Source organism: Aotus nancymaae, unplaced genomic scaffold (assembly GCF_030222135.1).
Source record: "Aotus nancymaae isolate 86718 unplaced genomic scaffold, 86718_ANA_hifiasm-v0.15.2.pri h1tg000006l, whole genome shotgun sequence".
In the NCBI taxonomy this organism is placed as follows: Eukaryota; Metazoa; Chordata; class Mammalia; order Primates; family Aotidae; genus Aotus; species Aotus nancymaae.
The window spans coordinates 45,933,510-45,948,139 of NW_026988417.1; the positions used below are offsets into that span (position 1 = coordinate 45,933,510).

Consider the following 14,630-nt stretch of genomic DNA (forward strand, 5'->3'; position numbering starts at 1 on the left):
ACTGTTCTAAATCTCAGTTGCCTTATCTATAAAATGGGGATGGGATGGCCTTTTAGAAGGGTTGCTGTGTTAAGTAATATATATGCTAGGCTTATGGTGGAAGCTCAATAAATCATAGTTCTCTAAACTGTACTACGGTTGCACCATCACATGCTATCTATCCTCTGTCCCTTTCTTTTCTTTCCCTCTTGTTTGTATTTGCTTCCTATGTTTTTCTCTATCTCTTCTTCACCAGGTTCTTTTGCCTCCTTACCTATACCTAGTGTGTTAAGTATTTACTAAGATTAATCTCATTCAAAAGCATTTAGAACCCTTACTATAAGTCAGGCACTATGCTAATACACGTGCTAACACAGCTCCCTGTACTGGCCTTGGAAGTACTTAAAGCTCATTTTCATGTATAAGCCATATCTCGTCCAGGTAAATCAGTTTGCAAAGCATATCAGCTTGAAGTTAAACAAGGCGACATTCTAAGCCAATCTGTGTTCACATTTTTTGTAGTTCCAAAAGGGCATGTGTGGGCATAGCATAGAGAAGAACCAGGAAACCTGGGATAGGTATCGCTGGAACTTCAGGAAGCATCAGTGAACAGCAGTAGAGGAACAAAAGTCAAACGATAACCAGGCAAATCCTTTGACTCATTAATCATATATGTTGTCAGTTTTGCCTGAGGACAGAGTTATGAATATGCACAAAGATTTAACTATAAAATATTGCTTCTAGACTTTTTTTTATAATACTACAAAAGTAAAACAAACCTTAACATCTAACAACAGATTAATTCAATTATGGTTTATTCATGTAAGCTATTAATAAAGCATGTCACAGAGGAATATTTATTAACAAGAAAAAATGCCCAGGCTGTATTACTGAGAAAAGCAGATGGTAAGGCAAAATATATGAATGAACCTGTGTTTGTAAGTATATATGAACATAGAAAAGACCTGAAGACAAGAGAGATGTTAATGATAGACTCTGAAGGTAAGATTACGAATTTTTATTTTTTTATTTTGTGTTTCTAGCTTTGTTTCCATGTACCACTTTTATAACAAGAAGAAATACCCCCCACACACATACACACACATATGAGTGGAGATAGATGATAGAGATGATAGCTAGAAAGCTAGCAAGATGGATGGATGGATGGATGATAGATGCATGCATGAGTGGATAGATAGATAGATATACATAGATACATAGATGGATGGATGGCTAAATGCATGTATGGATGGATAGATACATAGATGATGGATAGATAGATAGATGCATGGATGGATGATGGACAGATAGATAGATAGATAACAGATAGATTAGATAGCCGCATGGCCAGATGGACAGATGGATGGATACATACATACATGGATGGATAAATGCATGCATGTATGGATAGATAAATGCATGCATGCATGGATAGATAGATGCATGGATGGATGGATGATGGATAGATAGATATAGATGCATGGATGGATGGATGGATGAATGAATGGAGGATGGATAAAGGCATGCATGAATGGATGATGAATAGATAGAGAGATAGAGAGCCAGCTGGATGGATGGATAGATAGATGATAGATAGATAGATAGATAATCTCCATGTCCGGGAGGCATATCAAGCCTAATGTTTAGGGAGACAATGTTTAATGAGCCTTATGAGTATCACTAGTGACAGGTTAATGAAAACAGGCAAAGGTCCTGATACTTGTGTCTGAACCTGTTTTTTTACCATCAGGTCGACGCCCACGGCAACATTCTCCTCAGCACCCTGGAAATCCGGAACGAGACAGGTGGCTCTGAAGTGCTCACGAGCGTAAGCGACCCCAAGGCCACCATGTACTCCTACGACAGCGCCAGCATCCAGTACCGCAAACCCCTGAGCAGCCGCGAAGCCTACGGGCGCGCCCTGGACCGGCACGGGGTGCCCAGCAAGGGGCGCATCCGCAGGCGCGCCTCCCAGCTCAAAGTCAAAATCCCCGACTTGACTGATGTGAATTCCATAGACAAGTGGTCCCGAATGTTTTTCCCCATCACCTTTTCTCTTTTTAATGTCGTTTATTGGCTTTACTATGTACACTGAGGTCTGTTCTAATGGTTCCATTTAGACTACTTTCCTCTTCTATTGTTTTTTAACCTTACAGGTCCCCAACAGCGATACTGCTGTGTTTCTTGAGGTAAGAGATTCAGCCATCCAATTGTTTTTAGGTCTTGCATATGTTTTATTACTGCACCATGTTTACTTCAAAAAGACAAAACAAAAACAAAATTATTTTTGTCCAGTCTACTGTGGTCCAGGTTATCAGCTCTTTAAGAGCTCTATTAATTGCCATGTTTACAAACAAACACAAAGAGAGAAGTTAGATAGGTAGATCTTTAACAGTCTTTTCTAGTTGCCCTGGATTTTACTAATTTATTTTTTAAGTGAAAATGAAAAGAGGACCTTGCTGTCCGCCTGCACTGCTTCCTGGTAAACTGTAACAATCTTATGTTGCCAAAAAAAAAAAAAAAAAAAAGAAAGAAAGAAAGAAAGAAGAAAACCACCACAATTTTCAGGATCTCAGAAGAAAAAACAAAGCCATTGACAAGTTACAGATTTCCAGGAAGAAGGCAAAAGGAAAAGGAGCTTAGAAAGGAAAGGAAGATTCCCCACTACCCGTAAGTTCTCCCATGTCTGTTGTAAAAGGGCTCCACAGCTCCATAGAAGAAGAGGGAAGGAAGGGCACCAGCTGGTCAAGGTTATGCAATCCCAACCTGCCATCTTCACCGCACCATTAAGCTGGATATTCTGAAAAATGCTTCTTTCTCAGACTTCTGGCAAATTTTAAATTAACATTAGAATCCAATCTGGTTGACCTGGTAGCGATGGAGAACATTTTTCATTTTTTCTTGAGAATAAGGAGCTTGGAAAGCAATGACCATTTTTCTAACTGGCCATTTCAGATGTGCAGCCCTGAATTCATCTCATCACCCTGGCTCTCCCTGATGCTGTGCCAGGAAACCATGCCATCCCAGTTCCATCATTCCTGCTCCAGAGAGTGTGGGAGGAAGGGGATGGTGAGCAATTTTTGCTTGAGAAAAATAATGCCCTTGCCACTAGGAAGGCAAGATTTATGTGCTGTGAAAAGGGTGCCTGGGCAGTTATCTGAACTGCCAAATCTTAAATCAAATAGTATATATTTCTTTGCCTTCTAGAGAGCAGTATCTAATGGTGACAGGTTAGTCACACAGGCCTCAGCTGGCACTTTATGGCTCTGCTCTCTGAGCTCTGCATTCCACACTGGAATGAATGCTTCGGAAAATACACAAACACTCATGTTGGTGTCATTCCCCTTCAGGACCATATTTCCATTTTAAAGAAAATCTTGAAAATAGCAGAACTACAGATAAAAACAAGAGCAATGACAAAAGCAGTAGAACTTCCAACACGTGCACCAGTCCCTAAAGAATAGACCCTGTCTACACTCATTAATCACTGTCATTGCTCCTCTGCCTTATCTCTACTTGTGGATTAATCTTGGTCATGGTTCTTATAGAAGGGGCATCCTTCAGCAGCCCAGCATAATTCGAAACATGTCCAACCAGCTACAGTTGAGATTCTTCCCATGTTATGTCATTGAAACCTCATCATTTTATTTTTTAACCTTAGTATCTAAGAATTCCATATGTTCATTTGCAAGACTGAATGAAACCGTAAGCTAACCAAACAGTGATACAAGAGGTCTGGGACCTGACCCATGAATGTGAAATAGATTGAGGTAATGATTAGGAATGATGGCCTGGTTTAATGATCTTGCTTTTTCCCTAAGGCTGTGATGAGGGTCCATGTTTACAATAGCATCAGCTTCTGGAAATTATAGCCTTCACTGGACAGATGATGCTGAATTCTTACCGGTGAGCTGAATGGGAGAAAGTTATAAGATATTCTTTTAGAAAGCAAGAGGAAAAGGGGACTTCAAAATAAATGGTTAAGGCTGAACATAACATACATACAAAGACTCTGCTTTAACTGGAAAAAAAATGATCTCAGTGGTTTCAAGAGAAAATAATAGGGTTATAGAGACCACATTTTAATTTAGATTTTTAGTTGTATTATCACACTTTCCCGATCAAGGAAATCCCCAGCCTTAGAGTCATTCATTTTGAAACTTTTCAGTCCCTTGACAGGGTGAGATACTTTGCCATCATAAAAGGGCCAAAAAGAGTGGCACATGGCCATGTCAGTGATTGTAAGGTTAATATTCTGTAATGACCACAAAGGAACCACTGTGCAGCCATTTATTTTAAACACAGGAAGGAACATTGTTGGCTGATGCCTAATAGAAATGAATCATTCTGGGTGTCAAAGCTCTTTTAAAAGCTTTTAAGAATGAAATGCCAAATCAGAAAGGAAGTGTCTGCAATCTATGTTCCTCAACAAACAATTTCTTTTTATTTATCGATTTAGATTATTATTCTTAGGAAGAATTGAGAATATTTGTATTTTTATTATTACATTTTTATCTTGCCTTTAAAAATCTAACGACTTTGATGCTGTAGTTTTAGGTGTAAAGCATCTTCTGAGGAAAAAAAAGAGAACATTTTGAATCATATATTCACCTTTGTAAAATGTAAAATTATTAAGCCTGAATCTACCCATCAGGCACAAACTGGTGTCACCATACGCCCTCCTGGGCAGTGAAGGGGTCACAGCCAGCATTATGCAAATCCTGTTAAATAGCTGATTTTAGAGGCAATGGCAACCAGAGGAATGGAGAAGCTGCTATATTTATGGTTAAAGACCTCTATCCCCACTTCTTTCTGGACACTTCTGGGCCAAAGTCATCCCTCCTTGGCCCCGCTCCTGGCCAAATCCTCCCCTTTCAGGGTGAACAGTAAATAGAAAACAAACAACAACAAAAAACAACTTCTTTCTCTGGCTGTCTCCCTTGTCCTGCCCTAAATCATGTACATAAAACATAAATGTTGTTGGACATTGTTAAGTGCCCTCAAAATTGGCCCCATTCTTGAAAGATTCAGATTATTACGTGATAGATTATTATTCAATCATTATTGAGTTGTTCTCTTTTTGCCATGAAAATAGCCATACTCCCCTGCATTACTTAAGTTGAGGAAGAGGCTGAAAGTTGTACAGACTCACTCTCTAATGCCACAGTCATGTCCAAGTACCCCATGTTTACAGTTCAGAAACTGTGACATAAACTGTGTCACAGACTTCATTTGTGTAAATCCAGTGGAAATTCCATCTTTCACTGGACAGTGAAGACTACATACTCATTCCTTCCAATCATGCTCCTTGGCTTAAAATATTAGGGGTGACCTGTGCATCACACTTACCAGCTTTGTGAGGCAAAGATCCAGGTCAAGACATATTTTTGGTTTGAATTATCCAGGATTATTGCCTCTGTTTTCTACATTGCCAAATAGAAACAGCAGACTGGTTGATAATTCTGCCAAATGATTGATATGTGTTTTCATACATGCCATCTTTATTGTGCATTATAATCAATGAAGGGTCTTGAAAATGTAAAGAGAAAAAAAATGTGGTGCAGGAGAATAAACTTTGGTTTAAGGGTCCAAGGATAGGCGTTTCTTAAAAAGCATTATGTACAATACATAGAAATGTTGACTAAATTCCATCTTTCTAAAATCAATTACTATTTTATAAATATTAAGAAAGAATTCGATTACAATTTGCCAAGTTAAACAAAAAAGATATATTTATAATACTTCTAGAGGGAAATAATTTCCAAGATTTCTTATATGGACAATTTTGAATAGTATCTTACCAAAGGGTGATATGTCACCGTTTTCTTTCCTACACAAAGTAAATCATATATCCCAGGAGGGAGGGAAAAAACTAATGTACAAGCTCATGGTGGTTCAATCAGCATTACTGGGATGAGGGGGACAGAAAAACAAACAAATATATCTGTTTCCTGAAAGCAAGCAGTGAACATAAAGGTAAATTTGTTAATGGAATGTAGACTATTACGTAAACTTCCTTGTAAATTCTGTACATAGTTCATTGAACTGTTCCCTGTTGCGTGGTGGTCCTCAGCTTTGGGTGGATGTTAAAAAAATCTGATCATTGTAAATAATGTAAGCTTACAAGGCATTTGCTTTTCTTCATGAAGTGAAATGACTAGTGATTTGGGCCCAAACCAGAATCTTTTTAGCTCTTGCTCTTTCTCTGCCATTTTGTGTGTGCAGTTGTGTAACTCTGCTGCAAGCCATAGCCAGGTGTCTGTGATCACTGCCTCATCCCCCTACCCCACGGAAAGGGACAGCAGCTGATGAGAAGGCTGCAAGCCTGTGGGGCTCGGGAACAGTGCACCAGCAGAAACGGAAACTGTAGCAAGCTGCTCCTCGAACTGCGTCGTAAAGATAGTTGTCTTTATCAGTCATTCGTGGCTACTCATATATTCAGATACTGAATTATCCATGCTGTTGAGGGGGTCAGGAATGGAAGAGATATTCAAAATCCACAGGTAATCCAAAGCTTTATTTGCACCAATAGCTTTAGCTTCTAACTTCTTCCTTCCAGTTTCCCAGAACTTCTATTAAGAATAGAAGTGAATGAATGGGTTTGATCAGGGTAAACAGTCAAATGTCCAAATGATGGGAAGGAGCAAAGGAAGAGACAGTAAATGACTGATAACACCAACAGGCTGATTCATTCCTGAAAGATCCAGAGGTAACTATGTCATTGTTTTTTAAAGGCAAAGAGAAACATTGATATACATTGGGATTTGAAAAAGTCTTTTTGGCCAGACATGATGATTCATGCCTGTAATCCCAGTACTTTGAAAGGTCAAGGTGGGAGAATCACTTGAGGCCAGAAGTTTGAGACTAGCCCGACAACATAGCAAAGACTATCTTTATTTAAAAAAAAAAAAAAAAAAAATTAGCTGGGCGCATTGGTATGCACCTGTAATCCTAGCTACTTGGGAGGCTGAGGTGGGAGGATCACTTGAGCCCAGGAGTTCAGGTGAGCTGTGATCTCGCCACTGCACTCCAGCCTGTGCAACAGAATGAGACTCTGTCTCTTTAAAATAAAAAAAAAAAGAGAGAGACAGAGAGAAAAAGAAAAAAAAAAACTTAAGTATTTTCCAGCTGGAGATAAGGATATGTGTGACATGTGCCAATTAAGCTTAAAAGAGTCTGGTAATTAAGTGTTCTCAAATACATTTCTCCCAAATATTGGTATTCCTGAAAAAGTCTTCAGAATGGTGGGATATTATGCCACAAGATGTGTTTCCATGCAAACTGGCAGTCCCAGGGAGAGCAATGATGTCTACGGAAATTCAGAATATCCAAGTCAGCTTGTTTCTTAGTAACGTTTTAGAGTGGGCACGTCTTTTTGCAGGTAAGAACTTTGCAAGGTAGGACTTTTTGTGCCAACATTTTAAGTGCCAGAAGAGTTCAGTAAGCCATTATTTTGAAACATATTGGTTCTAAAATGTGCCAACTAGGGTCCACCATCAATTGAGAAAGAAAAATGCTTTTTTTGAACTAATTAGGTCAGTCAATTACTAGTTCCAGAACACACTGTGCTTTTACTTTAGCCATGCTTTTTTTTTTTTTTTTTAAGATAACTGGAATCAACTAAGTAGATAGAAAACATAATTTTTGGAGGCTGCAATTTCACTAAAAGCATTTTAAAGTATATTCTTTTTAATAAAAGAATTGCAAACCAGAGAATAATAAGCTCCTGGAAGGATAAAGGTAAAGAGTTTTCTTTGTTATTACTTCTCCTATAGCAAGAATTTCCTATTCAAGGTTGTTTGTTTGGGTTTTTTGTTTGGTTGTTGGCTTTGTTTTGTTTTTTTCTAATTAGAGTCCTTGTTATAATAAGAGACTCACAACCACTCCCTACTGGCCCCTGGATACTTTGCATATCCTGAAAAAACCAGCACTCATCAGAAAGCCTGCAGACCAGTCAGAATTCAAGGTGGGAAAAGTAGGTGTATTTCTGAACCATTTGGGAAGGAAATTCATTCTTCTGAACAACACTACCTGCATTTCTGTTTCTGCAGACAATCGAAAAACAGACCAATAACAGAAAGGCCAAATAGCATTACTCATTTGCCTTAGGCTTAGAGGGTCACAGATTCATTAGCTTAATACAGCTTCATTTGGAAGCCAAAGGATGAGCAAGAGCAATCAGTATTGCTACCTGGCTCTTGCTTCTTCTTCCTGGGTCTTTTGTTTTGTTTTGTTTTTCAGAGAAACAGGGAAGGGATGACATTTTATAATATAATTGTTTATAGGTACAAATTATTAAAATATGGTATGTGTGCATTTTGCAAGTTTGACTTGGGTAAAATAGATTATGTCTCCTGTCTTCTTTCCTTCACACGTTGTATACCATCCTGCCTCATGTTAACCCAATGAAATTGATTCCATTATTTTCCTCTTTCTTATTTCCAAACCACCTAAGCTATTATGCCCGTGAAAAGTTGAAAGCTTTGACTTCTCTGGACTCATATTGTGTATTTTCAGTTGAATTCATTAAAACAATGAATTTAAATAACTTTTTCTAAATTCTTATTCCTGTTGCCTTTAAAAGTCCTTGGGAGGCAGGTTGTATAATCATAATAGCCTCCTCTAAACTGCCTTGAGTTATTTTTCTTTTCTGCTTTTCTGTCACTTATGTAAAGAGTATATGTGTTTACATAAACCTTCTCACTCCCAGCCTATTTCAGAATAAAGTGGAAATAAAATTCTTCAGCTCAATCTTATGGAAATTTACATTATCTTCCCCAGAGTTTGAAGATAAGGCCATCTCCTTACATTATGATTGTAATATAGTGAATTTAAAGTGTATCAGTCTTTTATCAAATTTGTTTATTCATGCCCTTTCAGTCTTAAGTAGGCCCATTTTACAATTTATTATGATTCTTCCTAGAATTCAAATAGCACACCACTAGTCACAAACTATCCTCTAGGAACTTGATCCATTTCATCTTTTTGTATATTACTCCCATTACAAATTTCTACTTCTGTATAACACCCTGCCCACTCCTCCTCAGCCTTGCAAACAGCCTGCAAACTGTCTAAATTTCACCCATAAAAATAGAACACCTGTTTCCTCTAGACAGCATTTGTATAGATTTAGAGAACAGAGAGTTCTCTAAACACACACCAAACAATATGCGGCCTAACCTGAAAAGTTAATAAGTGAGCATCATGATGGAGACAGGGAATTCTTAGTGAATGGAAGACACCTTGAAATTATTAATACGATTGAGGACCTGGACTTTGTGCTGTCTCTGCTACTGCCCAGGTGCATGACTTTAGACATGCCACCAGATGGCCTCCAAGTTTTCTTCCAAAACTAAATTTCAAAGGTTATTTTAGAGAAGTTCATTTGCATGGGAGGTTGGCAGAAAAATACAGGAGCACCATGGTCTCTGCTAACATAACCCAACAAATTTAGTAATAATTCTTGACAGCATGTCTTTGAGAATAAGCTATCTCAATCAAGTGAATTGAATTCAATACTTATTCATACTGCTTTAAAAATATAGACAACATACAGTTACATTTGCAAGCCAAGTGAAAAAATGTTACTATTTTTGTAGTGTTCTATAACTACAATTTAGAGAATAGAGAGTTCTCTAAACATATACCAAACAATATGAAGCCTAAGCTTGAAAAGTTAACAATAAGTGAGCATCATGACGGAGACAGGGAATTCATAGTGGATGGAAGACACCTTGAAATTATTAATACGATTGAGGACCTGGCCTTTGTGCTCTCTCTGCTACTGCCCAGGTCCCTTTAAGAGAGAGTCTCAGATAATACAAATCAGTGTTATCTGGTCTTTATTTTTAGATCTCTGAAAGATGAAGATGTCCTTAAGCTATTCTCTGTAGTTCAATCAAGGAAAAGCCATGAAACACCCCATCATGGGTGGAAAAGCCGATCTCTAGGCAGCATCTAAGCCCAAATGTTGTTGCAGTGCCCTCCTCAGTCCCGGACCCCACATTGTCTTGTTTCCTGAAAGTAGAGTAGCAGATATTTTTGAGCTCTCAGGCAAGAAGCAGTTTTTTATCTATAATAGTTGGAAAGATTCAAGGTATTTAGAACCTCCATTATCCGCTCTCCTTGCTCAACTCCTTCTACCCTGGCTTACCTAGTTAAATCCACTGGTGTTAGGCACAGCCATGCCAAAACTGAAAATGTGTTAACTTGTGATTAACATTCTAGCTATTAATGTTCTTCAAGCATGCATGAAGAATTCCAGTCTCTGAACATGGTACTCAATACAATTTCTGCCAACAGGTGTTCTTAACTTTTTTTGTTTTTTTAAAGACACCTTCCAACTCTAAACTTTTATGATTCTCCTGAGAATTTCTTTACCAGTCAAGCTTTTTCCACAGTACTAAACTGCCTAGATTTTATCTATTTACCTTGATGATCCAGATTTTGGGTAGTTCAAAAATGAGCGGAGAGTAGTGGGGAAGAGAACTGTTCCCACTCCCAACAGATGAATATTGTGCTCAGAGACACTCTGTGTCCAGTTTTGTTTTCTGTTTTTTCCTTCTGCTCCACCCACCTGCTTTCCCATACACAAAAGCCTTTCCTTACTCTCTTGAGAAAACATGTAGAAGGAGAGTTTGCACAGCAGCTCAATAGCCTGAAATGTGCTCCAGTTCTTTTTGGTTAACATTATTGTTAGAGGACCATGTGACCCAGTTTGCCTCAGACAGTCTCAGTGTGTAATTACTAAGAAAATTCTCAAAATTGTCCATGTGAATAATAAATTGTATGGCCACCATAATTATGGGGACTCAGCAACCTGAAGGGTGGGGGAAATATTAATAAATTTCACATTAACACACTAGAGAAAACATGTCTTGCTTGGCTCCCTTCACCACTCAGACTCACTTTATTTCTCCATGAGTTCCTTAGCTTCCAGTGAGCTCATCCTCAGGTCTTCCTTATCCTTCCACTCCAACAGCCACACATCATCCCAAAATGTTCTCACTGCTATGCTTGAAGTTTTACATTTTATTTCCACTGCCTAGATATTATTCTTCCTAGCTCGACCTCAAGAGTGGTTTAAGAATCAGGCCAACATCATCCAAAATGCAGTCCTCGAGCACCCTTCCTCATTCAGTTCACTCTTCTGCGAACACTCCCTCAATTCATGTGGTCACTTTGTTCAATAATAATAGATAGTTTATTTGCACATTTCTAGTTTTGCAAAATTCTGCCACCCTAAATGGATCATGAGGTCCTTAGGAGTAAACGCCCCATTTTCTAATTCTTTTGTATTGTCCAAAACATCAATTGTTCTGTCCATGGCAGGGTCTGTAAATGCTGATTAAATGACCTACCATGGGAAATACAGAAAAGAGAAACACTTTTTCATAACAGGCAATATTTCAGGATTATAGATAATACCTTGTGGGACAGACGACCCCTACACCCTCTCTAAGTTATTTTAGTCCCACTGAGCCTATATCTACAACTTCTCCATGAATAAAAAATGCAGTCAAAGTTACAGTGGAACCCAGGTTTGGGCCTTGCAAAGTGGTCATTAAGATTTTTTTCCACTGAGATTTACTAAACAGACTGAATCCTGATAATACCACCAATTTAGATTCTACCAGTTCTAGAAAAATTGAATATTCTATCCTAATTACTATTGCTTTTTCCTTTATGGAAAAAGGAAAGTTTTCTTTTATAGTTTTCTTTCCCTTGTTTATCCTTGCTTGTCTTATTAAAAGTCTTTTGAATCTAGATTCTACAGGGTATTTATTCTTGAAGCTGGGGCTATACTGCATTATTGATGGAACTTTCCAATGTGAATTCTAATACTCCCAGAAGGTACTGCACAACAAATTCTATTTCTGCCAAGATATAAATAGGAGATTTAGAACTATATAAGAGGGATGGACAGTTCTTGACATTCACCACTGCTTCTCAAAACTGCATAAAATATAATAGATGTACAAGGAAATGCATTTTCCTCCTCCACCCCTTCTTTTAATTATTAACTTTCCTATTGTCCTGTTAAATATAGTATTTACTAATTTACATAAAAGAAATATATTTTTTGCAAGCCTTACCTCAGAGTGGCCAGGCATCCCGGTTTACTAGACAACATATTTTTCTACTGATATTCCCCAAATACATTGAATTGCAGTGTATTTGCTTTTCCTTTTCTAATTAAAGCATTGTTGATCTTTTTCTTACATCTTTTAAAAATACTCACTGGATAAAGCTTGAAATTTTACAACAATACCCCTGAGACATTTTTAAAGAAGTCCTTTGATTATTCTAACTTAACATCAGTGTCATGGAAAACAGAATTATATATCGAAGTATTCTCTCATATTCAGAACAACATCCAGTACTCTTCCAAGAAGGGAATGTTCATGATTATATACACATATATTTATTGACTATGTTGTTCAACTCCTTATTTCAAGGAGAGTCAATTACTTTCTTTCTTGATAAAAACTACCATGTGAGCTGGGCACAGTGGTTCACATTTGTAATCCCAGCACTTTGGGAGGCTGAGGTGGGCTGACTGCTCGAGCTCAGGAGCTCAAGACCAGCCAGGACAACATGGTGAAACCCTGTCTCTACTTAAAATACAAAAATTAGCCAGGCATGGTGGCATGTGCCTGCTGTCCCAGCTACTCGAGAGACTAAGGTGGGAGGATCACTGGAGCCCGGGAGGTTGAGGCTGCAGTGAGCTGAGATTACACCGCTGTATGCCAGCCCAGGTGACCGGGTGACAGAGCGAGACCCTGCCTCAAACAAACAAACAAACAAAACAAAAAAACTACCACGTGCATTATTACTAAGCCAAGATTTCACAAGGCTTTTGAAAATTCCAAATGACTTAAATGTTTACAAGTACCAAAAACTTTTTGATATTTTAAAATAAGCTTTTTCCTTTTTAATCACCATGCAGCATGCTGTGCCATCATGATGGAAACCTGATGGCTAACGTGAAATAACGTTGGCATGTCATTTAAAAGGTTAATAGGGACAGGCGTGGTAGCTCACGCCTGTAATCCCAGCACTTTGGGAGGCCGCAGTGGGCGGATCATGAGGTCGAGATCAAGACCATCCTGGCTAACACGGTGAAACCTTGTCTCTACTAAAAATACAAAAAAAAAAAAAATTAGCCAGGCATGGTGGCATGCACCTCTAGTCCCAGCTACTTGGGAGGCTGAGGCAGGAGAATCGCTTCAACCTGGGAGGTGGAGGTTGTAGTGAGCCAAGATTGCACCACTGCACTCCAGCCTGGGCAACAAAGCAAGACTCTGTCTCAAAATAATAATAAAATAAATAAATAAATAAAATAAAAGGTTAACAAACATGAAAATTGGGAAATTTAATATTGTTTAATACAAATAAAATTGTTTTTGAAAGAAAGACATCTGGGTTGAGGGTGGCTTGCTTGAAAACTTCTCCTATCTATCATCTCTGAATAATTATTTGCTCCTCCTGACTTTACTCAAGGCGCCTAACCCTGAGGCAGAGACCTTTATACAGTGATTCAGGAGGTTTGAGAAAGCAGGACTCATGAGACTAAAAAGTAGGAAATTACTATCCTGCCAGTAATGGAACACCTCTTTGGCTACAATCTCACCTAAAACTTGATTGAATCAGAAAATTAGTTGAACTTTCCAAACCAGTCTCCTGCTATTTTAATTCATAGCATGCAGCTGGGGCTTTCAAAAGCAGGTGCTACATATATACAGAGAGAAATACATACCTTTGGTTGCCTCTCAAAATCCGTTATGCTAAACTCACCAAATACGTTACATGTTAAATGTTTTATTCCTTGTGTTTTCAGATCTCCAATTATCAATTTGCTATCTATCCTCCTACCAAACGTGATTTAACCAATTCATACCCTGATCGGTATTACAATTCTTGTAAATAAAATAACCCTTTTCTCCCTCTTTATTTTTACCAGGTATAACCTCTTTGATTGCAAAGAAACATAAATTACAATATTTTGACACTCTTTTGACATAAGCATTCACTTTCTTACATAAGCAGGTAATACTTTTGTACTCCTACCAGACCACTAAAGAAGCTAAATGGCAAGAATTAGTATTTCTGTAAAACCTGTAGAAATTTTAATGAAATGGGACAGGTTTCTTAAAAAAAAAAAAAAATGCCAGGAAAGGAAAAGGTTGACTCCTTACTTTTATATTTCAAGTTTTCTATTTTGTATCAATATATGCTGCATTTTCTGATTGAAATTGCTGTTCTGTCTAATGAAACTTGTGATTTTCTGTAGTTGCTTTTTACATTTGAAAGCAAACTTTCATACTGTGTGTGCTTAACTGTACCCTTTCTGTTAGGGATTGATTAAAATACTCTGTTTCATTAATTCCTTTTTATGTGCTAAATGTATGTGACATTTATGGCTTTGTTATCTCAAAAAGCTATCTGTGGACAAAATCCATGAAGCCAGTAGACTGTGATTTATACACATGAAAGAAAAAAATCAATTTCCTTCTAAGCAGTGAATCAGTGAATAAGAAACTGTTCAGTGGCCTCTGATTCCTGACCCTTTATCCTTCATGGCCTTTTTTCTATTCTTAACCATTCCTTGAGTAATTGTGTGTTCTTGTATAATGCAAAATCAACTTACA

The 14,630-nt window shown here is 37.9% G+C and overlaps 1 protein-coding gene across 3 annotated transcripts in view; it reads left to right on the top strand.

Annotated features, from left to right (window-relative positions):
- Nucleotides 1-8,730, top strand: part of GABRB1 (gamma-aminobutyric acid type A receptor subunit beta1) — a 438,325-nt gene extending 429,595 nt beyond the window's left edge. For all 3 annotated transcript variants that reach the window (XM_064366790.1, XM_064366794.1, XM_064366788.1), the window contains exon 9: nt 1,730-8,730. In XM_064366790.1, coding sequence (XP_064222860.1) covers nt 1,730-2,074 — 345 coding nt within the window. In that variant the 3' untranslated portion in view covers nt 2,075-8,730. The remainder of the gene's footprint in view (nt 1-1,729) is intronic.
- The last annotated feature ends 5,900 nt before the right edge of the window (nt 8,731-14,630 follow it).